The sequence below is a fragment of the Aythya marila genome (genome assembly GCF_965140915.1).
Source record: "Aythya marila genome assembly, chromosome: 24".
NCBI lineage: Eukaryota > Metazoa > Chordata > Aves > Anseriformes > Anatidae > Aythya > Aythya marila.
The window spans coordinates 1533812-1558347 of record NC_139065.1 but is presented as its reverse complement, the minus strand read 5'-3'; the positions used below and the strand labels follow the sequence as shown (position 1 = coordinate 1558347).

Here is a 24536-nt window from a genome sequence, read left to right as displayed (position 1 = left end):
GCGGCAGCAGCGGCGCGCGCGCGGGGCGCGGGAACACGTGGGGGCGGCGGGGCCATGGCGGAGCCGGGGCCGGGGCCGGAGCGGGGCCCGGCCGGGCAGGGGCCGCCCCCGGAGCCCCCCGCGGGCGGGGAGCAGCAGCAGGGGGAGCAGCAGGGGGAGCAGGAGGCGGCCGGCCCCGAGTGGAACATCCCGCCCAACGCGCCCGCATGCATGGAGCGGCACCTGGACGGCGCGCACTACCGGGCAGGTGGGCGGCGGGGGGGTGGGTGGGGGGGGGGGACCGGGAATGGGATCGGGACCGGGAATGGGGTCGGGAATAGGGCCGGGGGGTGCTGAAGCCGCTTCTCCCGCAGACGGAGCCCTGCTGCTGGGAGCCTCGGGGCTGAGCGGCCGCTGCTGGGCCGGCTCCCTCTGGGTGTTCGCCGACCCCCGGCGGGCCCCCAGCGAGGGTTTCTGCACCGCCGGCGTCCAGACTGAGGCGGGGGTCGCCGACCTGTGCTGGGTGGCCGACAGGGGCATCCTGGTGGCCTCCGACTCCGGTAAGACCCTGGGGGCAGCCCCCATTTTCCTCCCTTTTACCCTGCCGGTGTCCCCCATTGAGTTGGGGGCTGCCCCTGTGCCCCCCCCGTACCCCTCTGTGCCCCCCCTGTGCCCCCCAGGCGCCGTGGAGCTGTGGGAGCTGGACGAGAACGAGACCCTCATCGTCAACAAGTTCTGCAAGTACGAGCACGACGACATGGTGACGACGGTGGCCGTGCTCGCCGGCAGCACCCAGGCGGTCAGCGGCGGGCAGGATTTCTGGTGAGTGCCCCCCCGCAGCCCCCTCCCTGCCCCTCAGCGGGCGGCGGTGCCGGGCTCTGACCGCTGCTCTCGTCCGCAGTGTGAAAGTCTGGGACCTCCCGCAGCAGGCGGTGCTGCACTCCTACAGAGGTGAGTGCCCGCTCCTCGTGGTCTCGTCCCCGGGGCCAAGCCACGCTTGGTGCCATCACCTCGGGTGAAGCAGGCTGTGGAGTTCCCAGCACAGGCATATTTCCTTCTCTTGTTCTTTTCTCCCTGCCAAAGCCGTGCTGTGAGACTCGTTTGTCTGCATCTCCAAGTGTGTTCTAGAATCTCTCTTCTATACTGAAATCTCCTTCTTGCACCTGCTCGCGTGATTAAAGCCGTGTTGTTTTGAACTCCAGCTCGCCAGAGAATACAGATCTCTGGAGGTGTCATACTGTGACCTCTGGTGCCAGTGGATGCTGTGTTTTGTTCATTTGGCCTCCTCCCCCCAACCCTTTGTAACTGGCCTCTTGTCTGGAGAGGCTTCAAGCTTGTTCCTGTCACGGGGATGGAACTGCGGTGGCTGTGGTTGGGTTTGGCAGCTCATCGGTTTGCTAGGGAGTAACTTGGGATGCTCAGTAACTCAGGATATCACTGACTAGAAGTTATCCTGGATCTGGGCATAAACCATTACACCACTGTGCCTTTTGAGAGCCTCGTTCCCTTGTCTGTGTTCTGTGATGGGGCACTGGGAATATGTGGGAAGTCTGGGTACAGTCTTTGAGGCTCTTTATCCTTCTGTGCTTTTGGTAGCTCACTCCGATGCAGTGACATGTGTGGCTTCCTGTCCTGGTAAGGACACTGTGTTCCTGTCCTGTGCTGAGGTAAAGCTAACTCTGCATGAATCTACCTGATAAAAATGAGATTTAACTTTAAATTATTTGCAGTCAAATGCGCTGATTGAAAAACCACCTGTTGTGTTCTAAGCTATTTCCGTGTGTTGTTTAAATGTTCCAGCGGTTGCACCGAGCAGATCTGTACAGGTTTGTATTAAAATGTGGGCGTTCCTAGCTCTGTCCTGGGGATGACTGAAGGAGCTAACTTGATGTTAATGTCAGCATCGTTTTAAACGTGGGAAGAGAGAGCGTGGGTTTGGGTGTGGGTCAATAGCAGTACTGCAATGAATCTGGGTTTATGCCTACCCCCTGCTGCAAAACCATTGTAAAAACCTTACTTGCTTTGAATTTATAGGATGGCAGAACGTTACTCTGGGACACCAGATGCCCCAAACCAGCTACTCGAATTGGTATGTTTCTGAATGAAGTCACTGCTTGTGTATGTTTGTTGGTTTTGTTTGTTTGTTTTTTGTGAAGAAATAAATTATTTTATGCCTAAGTTCTCCGCCTAACTTCAATCTAGTGACCTGACTACTTGGGTCACAGAAGCCTATTAAGGCCTAAGGAAATCTAACACTATCACAGGAGTAAAATCAGCTTCTAAATACTTCTTAGTGCAGTAGCAGCCCGAACTGGGATAGGATAGGAATGTCTTTGTATTGCCTGCTCTCTTTACAATTACCCTCCTTAACTTACAGTTTGCAGTGCCTGTAATTACCTCCCTACCTCAGTCCTGTGGCATCCACAGAAAAGTGACATCTTTGCTTTGGGTAAGAAGTGATCTTAAACTTTCACCAGACAAATCAAGGTCTTCTTTTTCACGACAGCTTTGCTAATAACCTCATTCTCCCTTTCTCCTTTAAAGGTGATGAAAATGGAACAGTTGCACTAGTAGACACAAAGAATCCTGATTCTGCCCTCAGCTCCACTGTGCATGCCCGACGTATCACGGGGTTTGCATTTTCTACACATAGGTACGGGCTGAGATACCGGTGTAGAGCGTGTGACTACATGCCCTTGAAAGCCATATTTTTTCTTAGAGTAAAACATAGGGGGGTATTAGATTTGGTCATTTTATAGAGGAGAATTAGTAGTGAAGAACAGAGTAAGCTGAATAACGTCTGTTTTTGGAGATGTGTGAACATATAATGTTTTTGTAGCATTTGGAATTGGCCAATTCACCGTAGGGATTTTTCTTACTCCACTCACCTCACCTCGAGGAGCTTGCTTGCTTTCTGATGCTAATAGCACGTTGTTGCATAGTGTACTGACAACCTGACAAAAATTCATAAGATTTGATGTCTGTTAATTCAATTTACCTGGGTCTGGCTTGCTAGGACACGTACTTCTCACACATCTTTCCTTACAGCTTTCTTGTATTTGATTGTTCTGACTGTGTCTCATCTCTATCCTCTAGTTCACCCTTACTGGCTTCAATTAGTGAAGATTGTTCAGTAGCTGTTCTGGACTCAGACCTTTCAGAGGTGTAAGTACCCAAAGGGGCGTATTCACCGTGGTTGTTTGTCATGCTGATTTCTCATTAAGTTAATTGTTTATATGCTGAAGGGAAGATGAAAAGAGTCCTTAAACTGGGGAGCATCATCCTAACAAGCTAGCAGTTAGGAAGTGCACAAGCCCATAAATTCTTAGTGACAGTGCTTTATGGCTAATAGAGTGTTCGTGTTTTCCAGGTTCAGAAACCGTTCTCATCGAGACTTTGTAAAAGGCTTATCGTGGTCTCCTTCAGATAATGCCTTGCTCACTACAGTTGGATGGGATCATCAGGTTTTACATCACACTGTCCCCATACCAACTGGTGAAGCTTCTGGAGTCAACTGTGTGAAAGAATAGTTTTATAAACTCATCGGTGTAAATTCCTTCCTGACATTACTTTGATTCCCCTGAAGTCAAAGGTGTTTGTGAACTGGATTGGTTACGGACTGGTGTCTGCCTTGAAGCTTGTGACTAAGAAGGTTTTTGTAGTAATTTTGAATTAGGCATAACTTAGTTACAAACCAGCCTTTACCCTCTCCTCAGGAGTTGGCTTCACCTATGATAAGACTTCAGTATTTTACCCAGAAAAAAATAGTGACTTCAGGCACAGAGGAGTTTTGGAGATAGGATTAGGTATAATAAAATTAAATCAAAAAGACTTGATTCCTCCCTTGGTTCTTCAAGCTACCCACTGAACTAATAAAAACAAATTATTTGGGGAGGTTTAAAAAAACAAAACAAAACACAAACCCACACCTCTTTACTAAGGTAGATGCAGAAGCCTTACCTGAGCAAACTGTTTGCTGCGTAAATACTTCCTTCCAACTGAGCAGGAAGATGTGTTGGTATTTAAGGTCAGAAAGGTTCCCCTGTTGTCCTTAGTGCAGCACGCAGCACAGAAGGCTGGCTTTTGCTATCTACTATTGTGGATAATCCCATGGTGAGCACTATTTGTGTACTTTTCCATTAGTATCAGAATACCAGTGCTTGGTGTGACGAGTCGCGTACGCTGTATGACAAGGATCCCAGCTGCAGCCCTATAATTAAACAGCTTTGTGATGGTGCATGACATGCTGAAATACCAGGACCTGTAAATGCTCAACCATTGGCTTGAGGCTGAGGCCAGCCCAGAGGGGCTGAAAGCCAAGAGAAGTTAGTAGCTTGACACCATGTTTCAGCTCCTCTGCTGAATGCAACATAGTCAAAGATAAGACTTGTGAACAAAAAGTTACCTAAGGGGGAAAACTGGACTAAGGATTTCAGTCTTCATTTGCTTGCTCCTGTAATCAAATTTGGTGATAAACAAGACTCCTCATGCACTTGCAGTTAGTGACTTTTTTTGCTGGAGACTTGAGAGGATGAAACATTCCTGTAATCCCCTGAGATGGACTCCACATAATCCTTAGAGGTGTTTTTTTTTTGGTTTTTTTGGTAATATAACTCATCTTCCAAACTAAACTGTTTCCCTGGAACATATTTAACTGAAAATAAATCGCTTTGCTCTACACACATTGCTACTGTTCTAGCTGTGGCTTGCTCCAGACTAATACTTGCTAGACAGACAAAAGTGGGTCTTGGCTAATGAAATAACAAATACTGTTACAATAATGCTACTTTAGAATGATAGTGACACTAAACTGTAAATGGGCTCATCTCTCCATAAACCTTTACTTTTGTTGATCCAAATCATGCCAAACTAACTTAACTTTTAGGCCAAATAAGCTTTCTCAGTCTCTGTACTTTTTCTTCTTTTAAGCTTACTTTGCTCCTTATTGAGTTCCACTGTCATAACTGTTACAGAGCAAACTTTCTGATCTAGAGCAGTGTATTTTAAGGAAAAGATAAATGGTTATGAAAACTGACAAGTTCCCTCAAAACTATCCCTTAAACAAGCTAAGCAAAGTTAACAAGAAAAAGTTACACCTGTTACAGATCTCTGATTGTGTATTAAAAACTGAAACAGGTCTTGTGCTGGTTGTGAAAAAGGTGTCTTTGAGAACAATTGAAGAGTTTTAAAATAAATCATAGTGTTCATTAATAACTGGCTTTAAGTTTCACTGGGCCACTTCCATAATATTAAAGAGCTAGCTGAGCTCACTGATACAGCTGAAGTGATTTCAGCCCTGAAGCTGCAACGGTTCTTAAATAAACATGCACCACGTTGCTATTTAATGCAAGTAGTGTTTCCATGGTGGAAACACCATGGCTAAAAGAAACAAGTTCCCAGTATCAAGTGTTAAACCACATAAGTTCCTCGAATTGTCATGCAGTGGGTACACCACTACTGTCCATGGCAAAAATAAGCATAGTGGTGCAAGGTGAAAACCATACGGACAAAATGTTATTGCTTAATCCTGTTCCGGTACAACTGCTTAAAGACTTTGTCAGAGTGGTAGCACAAAATGCTTCAGCATCCTGCAAATCTGGGTGAAGCTTTGTGTTCTGCCACGGGAGGGCAGCAGCTGCCAGCGTGACAGTAGTCAAAAGTTTGCACCTTCCTTTAGAGCATTACCCATTTTACCACTTGTCTTTTTCACCACGTTAAGAGAAGCACAGAAGAGCAACAGTTTATCTAGCAGTCACTAACCTGCTGTATTAGCTTAGCAAGGGTATAATCACGAGGAGCCAGCAAGGCCATGTTAAATAGTCCCACCAGCATGCAGGCAGCACAGCAGAAACACTGACACCACCACATCAATGCTTGTTGACTTGTAAACTATCTGCAAAGGAATTGGAGAATTCTGTGGGTTTTGTGGTATGCTAACACTGCCCAGGCCACTTTACACGCTGTTCAGGTTTAGGGACACTAATACTTTATGGCCACAGTAAAAGCTTCAAGATACATCGCACGCTTCCCTAATGAAGAACCTTGTTCTGTAGCCAGGCCTGGATTAAAGAGATGGGAATGCAAATAAACAATTTGGAGGAGTGGAGAGAGTCAGCCACTATGAAGGCAAGCCTGCCTTTTATGTTGTTGCTTGCATTACTCACGCTGCATTTTCAATTTTAAGTACAACGTTCTAGTTAGGACTTGCAAATAAATATGCAAGTTGCGTTACTAATGAAAAGTTCAAAACCAAGGATGCTATTTATAGAAGCACAGGTTGAAGTGTAAAAGCTCTCAGCCTGCCTAACCAGCTGGATGCGAGGGGTGTTTCCAAAGCAAAGGGGCAGCTAGGGCTAGCTGCCTGTTCCTTCCTCGATCTGGCTTCTGGAAACAATTAAATTGCCACAGTGTCTTGTATCAGCTGCTAAGTAGGAATTGGACAAAGCCCTAGGTACGGTGAAATTCAGACTGTTACTGAGGCCAATTTGAGACTTCTTCCTGTCCTGTTAAGTCTACACGCAAAAATCTCAATAGTAGATGGACAATAGTATACTAAAAAGAGTCAGACTGCATGTAATAAAACAATACATCCAGACATATTTAATGCAAGAAGGTTAGTTTTCAATGGCACTCATAAATAAGAGACTTTGTTCAAAGGCTTTACAAGTAAAGCTATCAGTTATGCTACATTAGCAGGTACTTTGAGGAGAAGACGGCTGTAGGGGATGATTTATGTGGTATCAAGACTTGAATGACCAAACTTGGGAGAGAGCTGAAGTGTTAAGAACTCCATTGTCAGGTGTCAAGATAACTTCTAGTGCTACGGCTGGTCTGTAAGGTAGGTTGCTTTGCTCTGTTAATACCCCTCAGTTTCCTCCTCCTCTATTGCTAAGTTTTCATAGTGAAACAGCTGGGGGAGAAGGAGGAGAAACAGGAATGGTACTTGGTACAGCACATAGATCACCTGGGCAAGCAAGAGGGAGCTCTTCCCTGTTCTGGCAGAGTTACAGATTTAACTCTTACACTTCTTTGGCTGTCAACAGCCCTGACAGTGATTTCTTTGTAACGTGAACAGTTCCCAGTGGCCTTGGCCTGTCTAGTTGTTACTGAAACTCTAGTATTTTCCTAATGCACTCAAAAGCAGCAGGGATAGCCCAAAGTGTCTGAAGAATAGAATAGTTTCACTGCTTCAGACATTCTGGTTAACCAGTTTTACAACTGTGAACAGTCCTGCCTGATTTCATTACAGCTTAGCCTACCATGCATTCCCAGAATGGGTGTTCTTTGAATGAATAATGGCTAGTACATAAAACTGACTTACATTCTCAGGCTTCTACTATTTAATATAAACAAATACACAGCTACCAGAAACAAGACATTCCACACTGTGCAACACCGTGCCTATTACAACTACATAGGAATTGTATGTGTGGGTGAAATAGTAAACATGAAATTCAAAGTTAAGTGCCAACATTGGAGTTTCACATTTTGCTCTGGAAAAAAAAAAAAAAAAAGAGAGAAACTTTTGCTGGGGCTATGTTCAGATTTAGGAAAGTTTGTAAGAGGGGGAAGATTGTCCAGAGACTGTTTGTGTGAATTTCATATAGACCAAAGTCTCCCAACAACTGTTTACATTTAAACTAATTTTAGGAATTAATTTTCCAGTTGTAACTCCTCATTGTGCAAACCTCTAGATCAGGTTGCAGTATTATCAGCGAAGCTTTGTTTTAGGTGAAAGTGGTGAAATTCCATCCGATAGTAAAACACAGCCCTGAAGCTACGCAAACATGATCACGGCTCTACTTCCATAGATAAAGAAGAATTCTCAAGATGCTCCTCACATGGGAAACTTCCTCACCGGGAAGGGGAGAAGGAGGGCAAATGGCTATTCTGCATGACACTGGTACACTTAAACACCCAGGTGGCTACTCCATAGTTCCTTTTCTTCACAAGTGAACATCCAGTTATTTAAACTGTGTTATTTCAGTACCAGCTGGAGTGAGCACGTCTGGAAATACTCCTAGTCACTGTGACTTACTGGCATAACAACATCCTATGAATTAGCTATTAGACTGATTATGGTATTTGTGTTCTCATTTTATTCACAGCAAAGTAAAGTTCAGAATACTTTGAAGCCTCTGCAATATTTGAAACAGCTGTTAAATTATTAGGTAGAGTTGGGAATAATATAAAACAAATGTCAACAACGTGACATTAATGAAGATAACTGTTTTGAAAATTGCACTGAGGGAAAAATATATCACTGAGTTTTGAGTCAAATTGTAGAGCAAAATCTGCTTGCAACACAATGCAAGGTAAGCTTGAGTGGAACTAATGATACTGTGTAATGTTGAGAATAGAAAGTGCTTTCAATAAAAGTAGACTAATGTCTCAAAGTGCTTTTAGTTTATCAGTGATTAGAAAATACTCTCTACAAGTTTTTTACACCTATCTTACAGTGATTTTCAGCAAGTTTACCTACGAGGAAGATTGTATTTGTTCCTAAGTTCCGGAGGTTAGCTATTCAAAACCTGGTCAGTTACAGTGAGAGCACATTGCTCTCTGAAGCGTGAGATACCTTTTCAGACTATTTTATCCCATGGCACAGCATGGCCATCACTAGCTCCTTCAGACAGATCCGCAGGGGCAGAAGCAGACAGGCTTGCACGCACACTCAACACCCAGACAAGTGTTCACAATGTGCTAATGGGAATAGCTGGAGACAGGTCCCTCAGGTATGTCACTGGAGACATTTCACACCCAGGAGTGTCAAATACTTTACAACTACCCAAATTTAGCTTATCAGTCCCTGAAATCAAACAAAGCCAAGCCTCAGTTTATAAGAACTAAGTTGCTTAGCTTGTAGAGGTGGGGTTTATGTGGGTATTACGCGGCAAAGTAATCCTGGAAGAAAGCCCCATCGGTACCATTCTGTTGAGTCACTAATACCCACCACCTCTGACAAAGGAAAAGAATTGCTGAATGTCTTGTATTGCTGGAGTGCTTTACAGCCATCCAGTCCGGCCTCAGCCTTCCACGATGACTAATTAGCAACAGAAACATTTGCAGTGACCAAAAGGAACAGGAAAGCAAGGCCCCACGCTCCCAAAGCTGCTGACCCCTGTGGTCACACCCAGGGGAAGGGGGCTCAGACCTTTGTGGAGCTGCTGAGCCCAGCTCCTGGGGATAGGCACAGAGAGCCACGAGCTGTTTTTAAGGCACCAAGCTGTTTTTAAGGCACCGGTATAACTGATTTGCTTAAGGCTATTGAGGGAGGTGGTGATCTAGTCATCCTAAACTATTTCTATCCAATTGACCTCACATTCTTATTTTAATTCCCCTAGATTTAGATATACAGCAGCTTGCTTCCATTATGTATATCTCCCAGTTGTTTTCTCCCCACTCCCAAGCACATTGCATTTAAACCAATTAAAAAAACAAAACTGAAAACAGTCTCTCCAGTGGTGATGCTCTTTAAAGAGAACTAAGACTCTTTAGGCCCTTTCACTTTCTTAGAAGACCTAACAAGCTGCAATTTTGAAAATAATACCGGGAGAATAGGAAGAGAAGGAAAAACACGTTTGCTCACGAACAGCAGCCGGTCCTCTGTAGTAACTACTCTCCATGACAGTTTTTTGAGAAGAGTTCAAGTCCCAGATTTGCTCTCTGCCTTCACCCTCTGTAGTTTCAAGCAGTGCATTCATTTGCTGGCTGGGTTGGGACTGTCCCTGGTGCCCAGGGAGGTGAGCCACTGAGGCACCTCTTCAGCTCTTGCCAGCTGAAGGACGAAGGTGGCAGAGCAGCCCCACGGACAAGCCTACCGGTGACCACTCTGGTAGGCGTAGGAGATAGGCTGCCGTGTCCCGGGTCTGACCGTGAAGGTGTTGGTGTGTCCGCTGTACTGTGAGCTGCCGTGGGCAGGTCTGGAGGGAAGACAACAGGGAAAGTCACTGAAAGCCAAGGAAATCCCGCATCTTTATTCCAAATAACTGTGCTTTTGTATCAGAGCAGGAAAACTTTCATTCTCCCCTGCAAGCAGCCCCCCAGTAGCCCCTCACCCACGTCTGTGTTTGCTTGTGATCAGCATGGCCACCGTGATGCCATTACATCCCCACCGCGGAGCTGGTGGAGCAAAAGCCACTTGCAAAGCTCTTTTCTCCACTGCTTGTGGTGGGTGACCCAAAGTGGTGCTTTCATGCCAATTTCCCTAGGGTCTTTATAACAGCCATGGAGCAAGACCAAAGCCATCCTTTGGTCCTGGTCCAGGGCTGTTAGAACAACCCACACTGCCCAGCCATACCACACAAGCCCTCCAAGCACCATCGGGAGGCCAGCTCAGGGAGGCACCTACCTGCCGGCTGCTGAGAAATCCCCATTCTGCGCCTTGTACTTGGTGTCAGCACCGCCGTACGGCCCGGCTTTCCCAGCCGAATCGATGGATGTCCGCCTGCCCTGCGTGCTGGCGGGGCCATTCCGGTGGGCAGAGCCCAGGCGGCGAGCCCCCTCCCCAGCCGAGGAGCTGTATGCCCCAGGGCCATAGGATGAGAGTGCGCCCGCACCCCGGGCAGCTGCCCTAGGGTAGGAGCGTTCAGGCTCCGAGACATAGAGCCGCTTTTTGATGAGCGGGCGGCTGTTCGGACCACGGCCAAAGTAGCCAGCAGAGCCACTGTAATCTGGATAGTGGGGCGTCAGGTCGCTGTTCCTCCTGCTCTGCTCCACGGGCTCCTGTCTGTTCCCGTAGTTGTAGCCACGGCCGTAGCCGGGCCACCTGAAGTACCGTGGTGCCTCCGAGCCCCGGCTGCAGTCGGGGAAGCTGGGGCACTTGCGGTTCCCCTCCTGGCTCTGGGGGATCCCGTCAGCCTCATCCGCCTCGTTGCTGAACTCAGGGGGTGGTGGGATGATGGCATAGTCCAGCGTCATCTCCCCGTTCTTCTCCTCCTCCTCGTCATCCCTGGGCATGGCAGAGCGGGGAGGCTCGGGGCGTTTTGGCTGACCTGACTCCAGGAGGCCCCGCAGCAGGCTGGAGGCAGTGGCCCTCTGGTGCCCAGGGGGCTGCCCCTCACCCACCACCCGTCCCTGCTCCGAGGAGCTGGAGAAGGAGGGCGGTTTGCTCTGTCCTGTCCCTGACACGGGCCGGGGCACCACGGTGAAGGAGTAGGGCCTGGACTCATGGCGGTAGAAGCTGGTGGTGGAGGTGGTGTCCGACGCGGCACTGCCGAGTTTGGGGGGTGGCTTTGCCCGCGGTGGGCCCCCCGCCTCGCTGCCCAGCCGCCCCCGCTGCGCACGCTGCCGGGCTGCCAGCAGCAGCGCCATGGGGGAGCCCCGCTCCACCCGCTCACCCGTCACAGGGTGGATCAGCACCTCCTCCTCCCCCGGGCCCAAGGCTCCTGGGGGGCTGCTGGATGAGTTTTTGGGGCAGGGAGGTTCGGCCAAGCCAGCCCCAGCCCGGTGCACTTTGTACTGGAAGATGGCAGCACCAGGCTGCGGGGCTGGGGAGACAGGGGGCGATGGGGGAGTGGGAGCAGGGGGCTCCTCCTCTGGCTTCTGAGGCGGCTCTGGGGCACTCACGCTGCTGTCAGGGGACTGGGGAGCAGTGGTTGAACTCTCCGTGGCCTTGTTAGCAGCAGGGGTGACAGGAACGGGGTGTTCCTCTTGCCTGGTCGGCTCCTCAGCAGCAGCCACCACCGGTGCTGGGAGCAGGCTCGGGGCTGGGAGCAGGCTCGGGGCTGGTTTTGGCAGCACTGCATCACCCGGGTCAGGGGGGCTCAGCCGCAAACGCGGGGTGCTGCCCCCATCCTCAGGGCCCTGCTTCTGGCCAGCAAGCCCCAGAGCAGGCTTTCTTTCTTTCTTCAGGGAGAACACAGCTTCCAGCTCGTTCCTGATTTTCATCACACTGCGGGGCTGCACGGCCGGGTTGCTCTCGGGAGCTGGTTGTGCCTCACTGGGGGGGCTGCCCATGGCAATGGGGGGGCTGCCGGGCCCCTCCTTCCTCTCCTTCTCCCCTCCCGTGGGTAATGGCAAGATCTTCCTGGGAGGCTCAGTGAGCTGGGGCCCATTGGGGCCAGGCACATGGTTGCCAGCATGGCTGGTGCTGCCGCCTGTGGGCCGGGGAGCTGCTGGCACCTCCATCTGCCTCTCCTCCCTCCTGGGGGAGCGCAGCAGGGCCGAGAGCTCATGCTGCAGCCTGCTCAGGTTGCCGGCATCCTTCCAGCTGTCCTCAGAGGTCGGGTAATCCGGAGGAGGCAGCTCCAGGTCATTCGCAGTCAGAACTTCGGGTTTCGGAGGAGAGTCTTTGCTGGTGGTTTTTGGCTGGGGACTCTTCTCTGACTCTGAGCTGGGCAGCGGGGACCGGCCGATGATCTCTGGACCCGGCTTGGGGCTCAGCGGTGGAGGGGTCGGCACAGCCATCTTGGTGAGGGGCTGTCTCAGCGGGGGATTTCTCTCCTTGGCTTCTCCTGCGTGAGCCTTGGCTGCGGGTCTTATGGTGAAGCATGGCGGGAGGGGAGGCCGGGCGTGGGGCTGCCTGGAGAAGGGCTCCTGACGGGCGGGCTGGTTCTCCTGCACGGGGATGGAGGAGGACCGTGCCGGGGCCGGAGGAGGCACCTTGAAGGACCTGGGGAAGGTGAGATGGGGCTCGGGGCACTGCTTGGGGGGCTGCAGGCTCTCCTTCGGGCTGGGGGCAGCCGGCACCTGGGCTTCAGTGGTGTGGAGTGGTCCCTCGGCGTCCGCCTGCCTCGTGTTCAGCACAGTCTCAGACTTCCACTTGGAGATGCCGTTGGTGAAGGGCACGGGGGCCTTGGAGAGCGGTGGGGCCGGTGGGATGAAGTCTGGAGGGGACAGCATGCCAGGGGAGGACAGGGTGGAGGCTGGGGGTGGTGGAGGTGCCATGGCAGGAGGTGGCGGCACCGTCTCAGGCGGTGGCAGCGGTGGTGAAGGCGGCCGCATTTCAGGAGGCTGTAGGGCTGGTGAGGCTGGAAGCGGTGGCGAGGGGGCCCGTGCTGTTGGCGGGGGCGGAGGGGGTACTGATGGTGGTGGAGGGATGTCTTCATCCAGCTCATCCCCGTCAAGAGCCTGCGGGCGCAGGTCCCCCACCGAGCTGTACATTCGGTAGTTCCCATTGATCTGGGAGCCAGGGCCTGCAAGGAAGAGCAAGAGCACGGTGGCATGAACACCTTCTCCGTCAGCACCACGAAGCCTAGAATTGCCTCTGGCCAGCCACCCTCCTAGGAAGCCGTTTTATTTTGCTCAACGGCTGTCTGAAGCTTGCTCAACTGTAACAGCCACTATGCCTCACCCCATAGAAATGAATTCATTTTCAAGAACTTCAAAAAGTTATTAATAGCAGGCTTGATTTTAGCATTAAAAATCTCATGACCAGACTGTCTGCTCCAGAGTGGTACATGCACACTTCTTTCACAGGATACCGCAAGCCCAAGGGCAGGGCACTGCTGAACATATCTTCTCTTAACAGAGAAGATCCCTTACCAAGAGCTGCTTTTTCTTCAAAGTCTTCTGGCACTGATGGCGTTGGCACAGCCACCCCGTGGGATTCCTGGGCATTCTGCAATAGTTGAGAAAACAGAGCTGTTAGTTTGATGCCCAGGGTATTAGAACAAAGGGCAGTAGGATGTGTGGCTGGTAATTCATCTCAGCAAACAGGAGCCTGACGGGATGCAGTGCCATTTCCTGGACACGAGGTACTGCAACGGCTGCTGTTGACACTGTTCAAGGGGACAAGGAAAGCAATAAAGGTTACACAAACCACAGGGACACAATTCCCCATGCTAGTCAGGTTGTACAGGAGGACGGCTGTTTCACATCCAAGCCTAGAGCTCCACAGCGTGGGATCAGCAGGATTAGTTTCTCACCATTCACAGACCAAGCCAATTTTAATAGCTCCCACTGGTTTTGTGGGTATTACTCTCCAGCAAGCGCTGACAGCCTCTGCCACAGTCACGTACACACCACAGTCACTGAAGTTGCAGAAAGGCTTCCAGGTTTTTGGGAAACTCTGGCACCAGCATATCTGAACAGTCTGGGGAAAACTGCTACTTGTGTGGTTTGTTTCACTCTCAATTACTCCCTTAGCATTCAGGCTGAAAATTCAGCAGTGCATTTAGCTGGTAGAGGACCATGCAATTTAGCAGCCTACACATTTGTGAGGATGCTTACAGCTAGGGCAGTTTAGATAATTATAACCACCCACTGTGAGATATTCAAGGCATGTTGACTCACCTAGAGTGCTGACCAGGGCTCCTGCCTCATACACCTGCCAAAAGCAGAAAGCCTCTCCTCTTTCCTCCAGTGACTCACTGCTGAGACTGCTCCGCAGAGGGATTGGAGTTGCTCACGAAACGTACACTAATGTGCCCACGTCCAAAACACAAACTGATGCTGAATCAGGCTGTCAGCACAGACGTAAGTGACCGAAGCAGTTGACTGGGCTTTCACATACCAGCGATGGGAGAGACCAGAGTGAGGAAATATGAGGAGCTCCCAGGCCCCTGGGCAGCAGTCAGGGACACTCCGTTCAGCGTTGGCTCCGTCCTCGCAGGACCAGCCCTGTTGCACTGCTCCTCACCCCAGGCAGCTGTTTGCATTAGCTGTTAACAGCCCGTTGTGCAAAGGAAACATCCTACAGTCAGTCTGCACCACGGCTGTGCACTGGTTTTCTGTACACAAAAGCCTAGATAATAATCAAGCCGGTGCCCTTTGCCTTTCACTGGTATTAGCACTATTTTTACAGGAGATTGCTGTAGGATTCCAAAGTCTCCTTGACCAAAGGTTAAGCTCAGTGTATCCAGCACATTAACATTACACACTGCGCTGGGTGTAAGGAGTTCAGGAACGTGAGAGCTGCTAGGGCAGGGCTTACTTTAGCAGCAGCAGCAGCCAGAGTTCCTTCAGAAGGGCCCTGGGACCCCCCTACCCACTACCATCCAGCAAAATAAGAAGAAAATACACATGCTTTGCTTGCAAAGCCTAGCACCTTGCAGATTACCAAAGATCCTCTATAACCACAAGTGAGTGAGCCAGTTATAAATCAGCCTGGAGAGAGTGAATGGGAACACACAGCTCACGGGATTGCACCACTGATCAGGCAACTTCACGTTGGTGGAGAAGCCAAGGTCTGCTAAAGCATAAAGACTGATCAGTTAGTGGCAAAATAAACGAGGTGAGCCTTACAACCTCATCTAAGACCTCCTTACTGTTCCTAAACACACAGAACGACGCAGGGGAGAGATCCTTAGGTTCAGCTGAAAGCCGGAGGGAAGATAAAGGGTAACAGAGGCACTTCAAGATCTGAGGATGAAATTGTCCAGTGCAATGAGATACCAAAGGCCACACAAAAAAAGCCCAGCAGTTTCCATTTGCTGTGAAAATTCATTGCTGCCAGTCTTGGGAGCACCCTGAGGATACCTGCTCATTTAGAGAGAAACAAAAACGTCTGAGCACTCATTTGACCTGAATTAAAATCAATGTATGCATCATACATTTGGATGGGAGTAGAAAAGGAACAGCAGACGGAAGAGTTCTATGCAAAATTGGAGGAAACAAAGTCCACACGTCATAGATGAGTAGTTTTGGACATGTCATTTCAGCAGGTCCTACAAACCGGGCGAGCCTGTTTAACACTAAAAATTTCTGTTGCAGTTGCTAAAGCTCAGCATCTCAAAAAAAAAAACACCCATCTCCATGTCATAAGCTGGCTTCTAAAATGGAAAGCATCTCCAGTACGCTGCCAGCCTTGAGAGATGACCAGAAAGATTATTTTCCTCTTGTGTTTGCTAGGGGCGCGACCAGCTCAGCAAAGCTCCAGCTGATTCAGAGCTGGCTGCTGCCTCTGGTGGGTGGTGCAGCAGGAACCTGCATTTCCAGTCAGCGGTGCTCAGATTGGATTTGGGTGTGCTGAGGATCCCGCTGGGGTGAGCTTTCACTGGGATGACCAGGAATCCCTGAAACAGATATCCCTTGCCCTCAGTGAAAGAGATTGCCTGTCCTCACCGTCCCCAGTTCTTCCCATGGACTTCCCCTGGAAGCCCACGCTCCCCATATATTACATGATATATATTACAGCTAGGGTTCGAGGCCATTCCTTAAAAAGGCACCAAAATATAACTGCCTTACATCTTGGGCATCTTAAAAAGGCCAAGCATTTCCCCAGATGTGGACAGCTACCTCCAAACTCTTTGTTTTGAAGCAGAGCCTGGGACATCTGGTGGTTAACCAAAGGAATTTAGTCCCGCAGGCTGCCAAAGCTCTGCCCTCACCCGCAGCTCCCAGGAAGCCACAGGGAATGGGGAAAGGGAAAGGGGACGCTGTCCTGTGCCCAGGGGAAGGGGACACTGTCCTGAGGGACAGCCAGTGCCCCGCAGGGCAGCTCGCTGCTGGGGGCAGGCAGCAGAAGAGCTGCCAGGTGCCCATGGCCGAGGCACCGCATCGCCCTGGCTCGCACCCCCCAAGCATGTGCCACAGCTGCCCCTTGCCGGGGAACACGGAGGGGTGGGATGGGAAGAAGGGGTTAAGGCAGGAGAACAGCCTGGTGGCTGCACTACAACCCAGCGCCAAGACGGATGTGGCAGCAGAAGCGTCTGTGCCAAGACAAATCAGAATCAAACCTAATCAAAATAATGCAAATGTCCAACACGGACTGGTCCTTAAAAAACGTGGCTTACACCTACTGATTTCCTCAGTTAAACACGGTGCTCTTGGAAAAGGAGCAGGGTGAGAGGGACCCTCAGAAGGGCCATTGTGGGGAACCCCCCCCCAGTGCCAGCTGTGCCTTTGAAGGCTGCAGGCAAACACCACTGCCAGGGTGATGGCCCTGAGTACTTATTCCATTTGTGCTGTTCGGTCCAGAAACACATTCATTTCCACTAGTAAAACATTTGGAAGCTCTGAGAAGATGCCAGAGCCCAGCTGTGCTCTGCAAAAACCCAGTCCCAGCATGGTCACACACTGAAGTCAGCAATACCAGGAGTTTCTCAAGCACCACTCCTACTCAACCCAGCTCACGCAGGATTTCTTTCACCTGCTGTTGTCTTTTGGAAGGCATCACAGAAGGCACAACCCCTTTGTGCCCATAACCTTTGTAACTTGCTAATTATGCACTCGAATTGATGTATAACCCCCACAATTGTCCTCCAAATGACACCTGCACAACCCCACGAACTGCTAATTGTAGCTGGCTGACAGCAGACCAGCCCATGTGCTGCTGTAGGTGATGATGGCTCTAAAAGGATGAGGATGTACAAGGAAAACATCCCCTGCTCAGAGAGGATTTACTTGTCAAGACAAAGGGATTTTAAGTGTTTTACCGTCTTCAGTGACCTGCGTGCATCACTTCAGGTTTAGCTGTTGCCCTTTCCAGAACACCTCTGAGCAGTCATGCACTTCCCTGTGGTCTTCATGAGATAAAACCTTCAGAAAGGTGCGTTATACAGGAGAAAAGCTCGGCAGCAGAGCATCGAAGCCAGCAGCAAGCACTTGTGGCTTTTGGAGACAGCAGGGGGGGATCTCAGCTGGGTTAAAGACAGATCCAGGTCCAGCTGTGTTGGTGCTCACTGCTGTGGTCTCCACGTCCAGCTGCTGCTGGAGCACTGGTAGCTCTGCTGAGAGCTGTTTTGCCCACCCAGAGACTGGGAAAAACAGTCCAACAACCACGTAAAGGTTCACCAGCACATCCTGATAACACAGGTGTGACAGCCACCCACAGCTGCTCTGATGCAGAGAGCGAAACCTAGAAACCACGGCAGCAAACCCCCGTCCTGCTCCCACTCCCAGCCTCGCCCTCAGTGCAGCTCCACATCGCCTGCTTGCTGCCAGCGGCTGCCTTCGCCTCCTGGCGCTTTGATGCTCGCCGTCAGAGCTCACCAGGTACGCGACCTCAACCACTGCAAGCTCAACAAGCCACACACGAAGATGTTGTCTTGGGGTTAACTCCATCTGGCAAGGACTTGCAGATCTTTCCTCCCTGTCGGCCTCTGGAGAGTCACAGAGGGAGCGACAGGGTCTCTGCAGAAGCCGAATTTCTTACAGAGTAAGGAAAAAATGCAACCTCACCCACTCCCCAGTTCGCATGGTTGCTGAGCTTGTGATATTTGACATTCATGCCTACTGTTTGTTATGAGACAGAGGAGACTCACACGAGGGTGTTCCGTGTGTTGGACAAGATTTCCTGTAAAGTTTATTAATGGAGAACTTACATTTTGAGGGTCCTAGAAAGGAGCAGGCAGTTAGGAGTCACTGTGCCAGGGGCTTTGGTCTCCCTGTGTTCAGAGGAATTGCAACAGAGCCAGAGAGTTGCTTTCCTACGTGCTTACATTTAACACTCCCTGGTCTCCCACCAGAATGAAGTGTGTCTGGAGCTGGTGCAGGCAATCAGCCTCTGCACAGACACCTGCTGCATCGCCTCCTCGCTCCTATGCCAAAAACGTGACAGCTCTGCTATCTGCTCCATCCAGCAGCATGCCTGATCCAGAGAAAGGCTGCCAATAGTGCTTACAAAAAATGCAGTGCGAGCCAGTTCTATCACCTACGTGCTCAGAGATATTTTTAATTGAAAATACAAGTCTGATAACACGTTTCTCACCCAAGTACCTCGCCTACATCCAACACAAATCCTGAACTTGGATCACCTGTTAATCCCTTGTATCCACCATCATTACAGAGTGGTTTGGCTTTTCATTTATTTTCTTCCCCCAAGTAGAGGGTGAGAGAAGCAGCCAAACCAGCAGGCTCTGGGCACCAGCTATGAGCTCTGCCGTAGCCAACCTCAGCAGTGAGCCTGGTACTCACCAGAGGTAAGAAAGTCAGCAGCGGCCGGACTCTCGGACGAGGCTTGAGTGTTGCTGTTCCAGAGTCGGTCATCGTCCCGAAGCGATTATCGCCATAATACACTTCGATCACATCACCTGAGGGGAAGAGAAGGCTGTCAGCAGCAGCACTGTGTTCAAGGCAATGGGGAAAAGTGCTGGACAACACTCGTTTCAGGAAGCAGGACCCAGCTGGGCAGCCCTGGCACCCTGCGACAGCAAGAGCCTTCCCGGAGCTCCCAGTGCTGGGCTTGAAAGAGCACGGGGCAGGCCAAGTCCCTCTGAAAGGTTTATTTCTAATAGCAACTAACTTAAATTTACCTCAGGAGAGTCACCAGTCAGCACAAGCATTCAATTCACTCCACACCCAGGTTAGGTTTGGGGAAGGAAAACACTTTAGGAGCAAACAGATCAGCTCTTTACATGATGGTGAGGCTCCAGCCCCCAGGACCGTGGCTGTCCAGAGATGACACAACAGCCTCTAAGTACGGGCAGGATTTTATTTATTTTTTTTTGTCTCATTTGTCAGCAGCTGGTACTGGGGGGAGGCTGAAGCCAGGAGCCCACACCAAACCAGGAGCTGCTGCCTGTGGACAGAGCAGCTGCATCAAAGCACAGAGCTAATTACGGGTTCTTTGCTCGGCCCCATCACGACAGCACGACCCCGACACCTGCACAGCAGGGAGGGACAGCAGGCATGAGCCCGAGCCTGGCTGCCCGCTGGCAGCAGCACAGTCCCTTGGGACTCAGGTGGATGACAACGTCTTGCTGGGACATCTCTGGGACACAGAGATGGACATGGGCTCCCCCAGAAAGTTTTCTTTCTGCCCCTTGTGTGTTTTTCTGCCAGCAGGACGGGTGCTGAGGGCAGTGGCAGGGAGATGCGGGGGACATCACATCGCCCACAGCATCCTTCTGCATGCTGGAGCAGTTCGTCTGGCCTCCAATGCAATTGACACTGGAGGACAGATCATGCTTGACATAACACTTTCAGACTCCTGCCCTACAAAGAAAGGCTGGGAGCGTCTTTCCATTAAATGCCACCACAAATGGAGAAACTGCGGCAGAAAGGCTGTCGCAGAGCCCTGGCGTCACGAGCAGGGGAAGCTATCAGGTCCTCCAGGTTCCCAGCCCTGTGCTTTTACCTTCAGCCACGCCTTTTGGGCTGGTTTATTTCTGACGGTGAATAAAGCTCATAAAATTACTTTAATTACGTTCTTTGTGTCTGATTAACAGCATGAATTAACAAGCAGAAGCACTGAAGCATGTAAACCCCACCTTGGCTGGAAGGAGATACACAAATAATTCGCAGCTAAGGAGACCAAATTACAGCACAAGGGTTTGAGAAAGGAGGGGGAAAGCATGCAAAACGGCTGTGAGCAGGGAGAAAACTCAGCCGCAGCGTTCCCACCTAGCAGATTTCAATAGCTGTTTTAGAGAGAGGAGGCAGCAGACAGCCAACCCCTCCACTCCAAGACACTGACTCTGAGAAGTAAACACATTTTTTTTCCCTCCTTAAGCAATTTGGAAGCGCAGTGCTCAAACTCCCGTGCCAAGGTGTGAAGCGCAGAAATAGTTTCTGTCAAGTCCTGTACGGAGGTTGAAGGCTGAGGAGCAGAAGAGCGAGGGTTGCATAAGCCCCGCACAGGCTCATCACCATCACCCAAGCCTCCCAAACCTCCAGGCAGCGCTCGCCCGAGCAGAGCCACCTGCCCTGCCTGCCTTGGTGACCAAAATGGTCCCAACAGCCGCCTGAACCCCCTGTCCAGCCTGAGCCCCCCCCATGAGGCCACCCCCTGCTCGGATGTGATAACCTTAAAGCAAGCAAGATGGAGAGAACAGGCATTGCAGACAGGTAGAGGAGGCCAGAAGGCACAGCAGCTTTTCTCTAAAATAATAATAAATTAATCAAAGCGGATCCAACTGGGGTTCGGACGGATGACATGCGGTCTCACACGACAATGCAGAAATCATTACACGAGCACCTCTCCAGCTAAAACAAACTCAAACGCCTCAAACAGATGTAACAGAGCCCCTTGGTCTTCCTCTCATCAGACTACAAGAAGCTCTCTCTAAGTCTCTGCCCTCTGCGGACCAGCAGAGATCAGGCAAGAAGCTTCCAAGGAAATGCAGCTTTGCCCTTAGTTTAATGGCAAAAGGGAAGGGCAAACGTTTATGTGCATCCCTGCAGAAGAAAAGCACTTGTACAAACACCTGCAATAAGGAACTTGACCATGCTAGGGCTGGACATGAGCTACCCCAGGCTCCAGAGGGGTGAATGAATCTGGAATTGCCTTGAGACATAACACCTAGCCTAGCAAGCATGCAAGCTTTTCCTTTCTCCCATCCAGTACACCACAAGTTACCCTGGCAGACATCCAGCAGTGTCCATCATCCTGCCGCTGTCCTTGCGGTCAGTCGTTACTTCCTTTTTTCCCCTTATCCAAAACCTCTCTCACAAGGGCATCTTTACAACAGGGGCATTTTCTTCACCTGAAAAAACACTAACCTGTGGTGCTTTGGTGACAGTAGTCCTACCAACAGCTTACAACCTCCCAGCCTGTAAGGGGCCCAAGTGACAGAGGAGAAGCTGCCTGGATCCCCGAGATGCCAGCAAATAATTATTGTTATTGCTAGTTTTGCATAACCCCTCAGGTGACCGCACATTCAGCAAGTAGCCAGCAAGAAATAAGGCCAATGCAACATGAGAATTTGGATTCAGACAGCTTCGTTGAGAAGAGGCAGAGTTCAGACACTTGAAATAACAAGAATTTTCTATTAAATAAGTCACTGAGTAAGTAAACTCAGTGAGAAACTGGATTAAAGATCACAAGGTCTTTGATCCTAGATTACTAAGCATCTCTAACCTGAATGCATTTAATTAAAGTAAAATGAAGTGCTTGTAGTTGTGTTTTCTTTGCTAGATAAACAGGACTTGCCTGCTGAGAGCCTGTCACCAGCAAGACCTTGCTCCGCCAGCTTCCTTTCCTGGAAGGAGGCTCAGGAAACAAACGCACCTTCCTTCGCAGGCTGTCGGAAGCGGCTGGCCCTGACTGTGCTTTGGCTGCTTTCTGGTGTTCAGCCTGTTCTGAAGATATTTGTGTCCTCTCGGTCATGGGAAATAAAATAAGCAATTTGCAGCACATGCAGTGGAACTCCTTCCTGCTCCGGGGTTGCATCACCTGGAGTAGGCGCAGCCCGTCTGACACTGGGGTATCCACGGCTCGCAGCGAGGAGGCGGCATCAGTCACTATATTCAGGAATCTCTGAGTCAGTGACATGCAAACCTACACCCATCGCACGTTGCCTAACTTCTGTTTACTCTGTATGAAAAACTAAGGTGGGGATTAGCACAGCCAGTGGACTCCTTTTGGCAGCAACAATGGCATGAAACTATGCGGCAAATATTCAAGAGACAGGGCCTGGGATGGGACTTCAGTGGGTACGACGGAGGAGTTGAGGATGCCCTAAAACCTGCCCCTGGGCCCGTTGGGCTGTGGGCACGCCACTCCTCACCATGAGCACGCACCTCAGCACACGCTGCGCTGAGCGTGGTCACTCAGCCCGCGTGTGTCACACTACCCCATATAAATGAAATTAATGGCATAAACGCCAAGAGGATGTTAAGGAGTGATTCAATGGCCCTTATTTACACTTGATTTCAAAGACTCCTGGCTTTTACTTTGCAAGTTGATCCCCACAGCAGCTCCCTACACCTGAAAGGAATGCCTTTGTACTGCAATTGCAGACACGGAAATCAATCTTGTAATAAGCAGACACAGCGACTTTTTCTTTTTTTTTTTTTTTTTTTTTTTTTTTTTTTTTTTCTCTAATCCAAACCACATCAGAGGGAAGCTGGAGTTCTTCTCAGGTTTACGACAGTTAGAAACCAGCATTTTTTTTTTCTGTGTGCAAGAGCTGCGTGGAACTCCCCATCGTGTTCTCACTGAACCTCAGCTCCTCCAGCCGCCCTTTGGGGTGTCCCCACCCCTCGATGGCAGCGGGACGCCGCTTCGCCCCACACTCGCTCCCACTTTGGAGCCTTGGCAGCTCCTGCTGGAACCTCGCAGCCACCCAGCTTGGTCCACAGACGGCTCTCCCTTATCTACCTGGCTGCTAACTCGGCTCCCTCCTACACGAGCCTGCAGGGCACGGCATTGCACTCAAACCCACGGAGAGCGCAAATAAACCCCGGCAGCACGCCGGCCTCCGCTCGCCTCGCTTGGAGCCCTCCGAGGGGCAGCTCGGGAGCCAACAACGAGCTCCGCACCTTTCCGCACCCCCTGCACCCCGCTGCGCACCCCCCGGCCCGCTCCGCACCTCCCCGCTCCGCACCGTCGGGGCGCGGGGGCGGCCCCCAGCGGCCGTGCCGGCGCCTCCCGCAGCCTCCCCGAGGGACGAAGCTCGAAGGGCCGGGTCCGCCGCCGTCCCCCCGTGCCCCCCGCATCTTCCCCCTTCCCCAGCTCGCCCCTCCACGGGCACTGACCGGTGCCGCCCGCGCTGTCGGAGGTGACCTCCTGGGTGAAGATCCAGGGCGGGTTGGTGGCGAAGAGCGAGGTGGTGGTGGCGGCGGCGGCGCCGTGCTTCTTGCCGAAGAGGCGGCTGAAGGTGCCCTGCACGGAGTGGTGCTTCTTCATGGCGAAGGGACGGCCACCGAGCGGCTCCGGGGCCGCGCCGCTGCGAGGGAGGCAGCGGGGCGGCAGGAGCGGAGCGGAGCGGAGCGGGCCGGGCCCACCTGGCCCCACCTCCGGCCCCTCCTTCTGCCCAGGTGCCTCCGCAGCACCGGGCGCACCCCGGCCGGAGGCTCCGTGGCCTCCCCCGGGCGGCCTCCCCCGAGCAGCCTCCCCCGGGCAGCCCGGGCCCGGCCGGAGCTTTCCTCTACGGGAGCGCCGAGGGGTCCGGAGGTTCCCGGGGAGCGTCACCGAGAGGTGACCTCCACCTCCCCGGGGGGAGGCTGCCCAAAGTCTGATGCCTCAACAAGGTGTGATGAAAGTCTGATGGCAAAAAAAAATCGGGACTTTGCAAGTTGGTGGAGCACCGAGCCTTTATAGGTGGTGGTTTCCCTTCTTTCTCCTGCTGCCTCCTGGATTTGGTCATCCGCCCGCTGCGGCAGTCGTGCCCCAAGGGCTGGGCTCTCCAGCCCCAAACCTTTCCACCTGCCCCTTTGTGTGGCATTGGGACCACAAACCCCTGTCTGGGCCCTGCAGGCGGTACAAGGAGATGATGGCCAGAGTTGGGGCAGCAGCAGTGCGATCCCTTCACTCTGCTGCATGCTGGAAAGCAAACGGCACCGACCTGTTCGGAGGTGCCCTGCCAGGCAGTAAAGCCCCCAGCCTCCACACTGCGAGCCTCCTTTCTTGGTACCAAAGCCTAAAGACGGGGACTTGACCCCAGTTTTTTTTTTTTTTTTTTTTTTTTTTTTTTTTTTTTTGTGTCAGGTACAAAAGGAAGTGTACACACAAATAAAAACTGAGAGTTAATGAGTAACCTCAGTTAATAACAAATGCTGGGATTTTCGGGAACTTTAAACCCCCAACAGCCATCAAAACGTTAACTCTGAAGCATGGCTTTAGGGTAAGGTCCTCCTGCCTTATATTTATTTCTACTTCCACTGCATTTTGAGGGTCAAAATGCTGTAGTTTCTTTTCCAGTGAGAAGCATTTCTCATTTAATCATGTTTTGAAATCACGCTTCTCACAATCTTTTCCAGCCACAAGGCACCCAGGAACGCCAACAGGCGCG

At 51.2% G+C, this 24536-nt stretch overlaps 2 protein-coding genes across 2 annotated transcripts; one reads left to right on the top strand and one right to left on the bottom strand.

Moving 5' to 3' along the window:
• The first annotated feature begins 32 nt into the window (after nucleotides 1–32).
• WDR77 (WD repeat domain 77) lies at nucleotides 33–4661 on the top strand. The gene is made up of 10 exons (XM_082778701.1): nucleotides 33–247; nucleotides 354–539; nucleotides 660–801; nucleotides 881–930; nucleotides 1576–1646; nucleotides 2014–2068; nucleotides 2357–2428; nucleotides 2524–2632; nucleotides 3076–3144; nucleotides 3350–4661. The coding sequence occupies exons 1-10, from the start codon at nucleotides 55–57 to the stop codon at nucleotides 3507–3509; spliced, it is 1107 nt and encodes a 368-aa protein (XP_082634827.1). The 5' UTR covers nucleotides 33–54; the 3' UTR covers nucleotides 3510–4661.
• LOC309887180 (uncharacterized protein C6orf132) lies at nucleotides 4562–23514 on the bottom strand. Its single transcript, XM_082778700.1, has 5 exons — nucleotides 23281–23514; nucleotides 18778–18893; nucleotides 13465–13540; nucleotides 10331–13115; nucleotides 4562–9902 (listed from the first exon to the last, which is right to left on the bottom strand). The coding sequence occupies exons 1-5, from the start codon at nucleotides 23429–23431 to the stop codon at nucleotides 9797–9799; spliced, it is 3234 nt and encodes a 1077-aa protein (XP_082634826.1). The 5' UTR covers nucleotides 23432–23514; the 3' UTR covers nucleotides 4562–9796.
• Between the last annotated feature and the right edge of the window lie 1022 nt (nucleotides 23515–24536).

Bases quoted from the DNA above. Each gene is read 5' to 3' on its own strand.
- WDR77 (XM_082778701.1), top strand. From the start codon at position 55: ATGGCGGAGCCGGGGCCGGGGCCGGAGCGGGGCCCGGCCGGGCAGGGG. The intron at 540-659 runs GTAAGACCCTGG...TGTGCCCCCCAG, and splicing joins CCTGGTGGCCTCCGACTCCG to GCGCCGTGGAGCTGTGGGAG. The intron at 2,633-3,075 runs GTACGGGCTGAG...TCTATCCTCTAG, and splicing joins TTTGCATTTTCTACACATAG to TTCACCCTTACTGGCTTCAA.
- LOC309887180 (XM_082778700.1), bottom strand. From the start codon at position 23,431: ATGAAGAAGCACCACTCCGTGCAGGGCACCTTCAGCCGCCTCTTCGGC. The intron at 13,541-18,777 runs GTGAGTACCAGG...CAACTATTGCAG, and splicing joins TGCTGACTTTCTTACCTCTG to AATGCCCAGGAATCCCACGG. The intron at 9,903-10,330 runs GTAGGTGCCTCC...TCTTCCCTCCAG, and splicing joins GATTTCTCAGCAGCCGGCAG to ACCTGCCCACGGCAGCTCAC.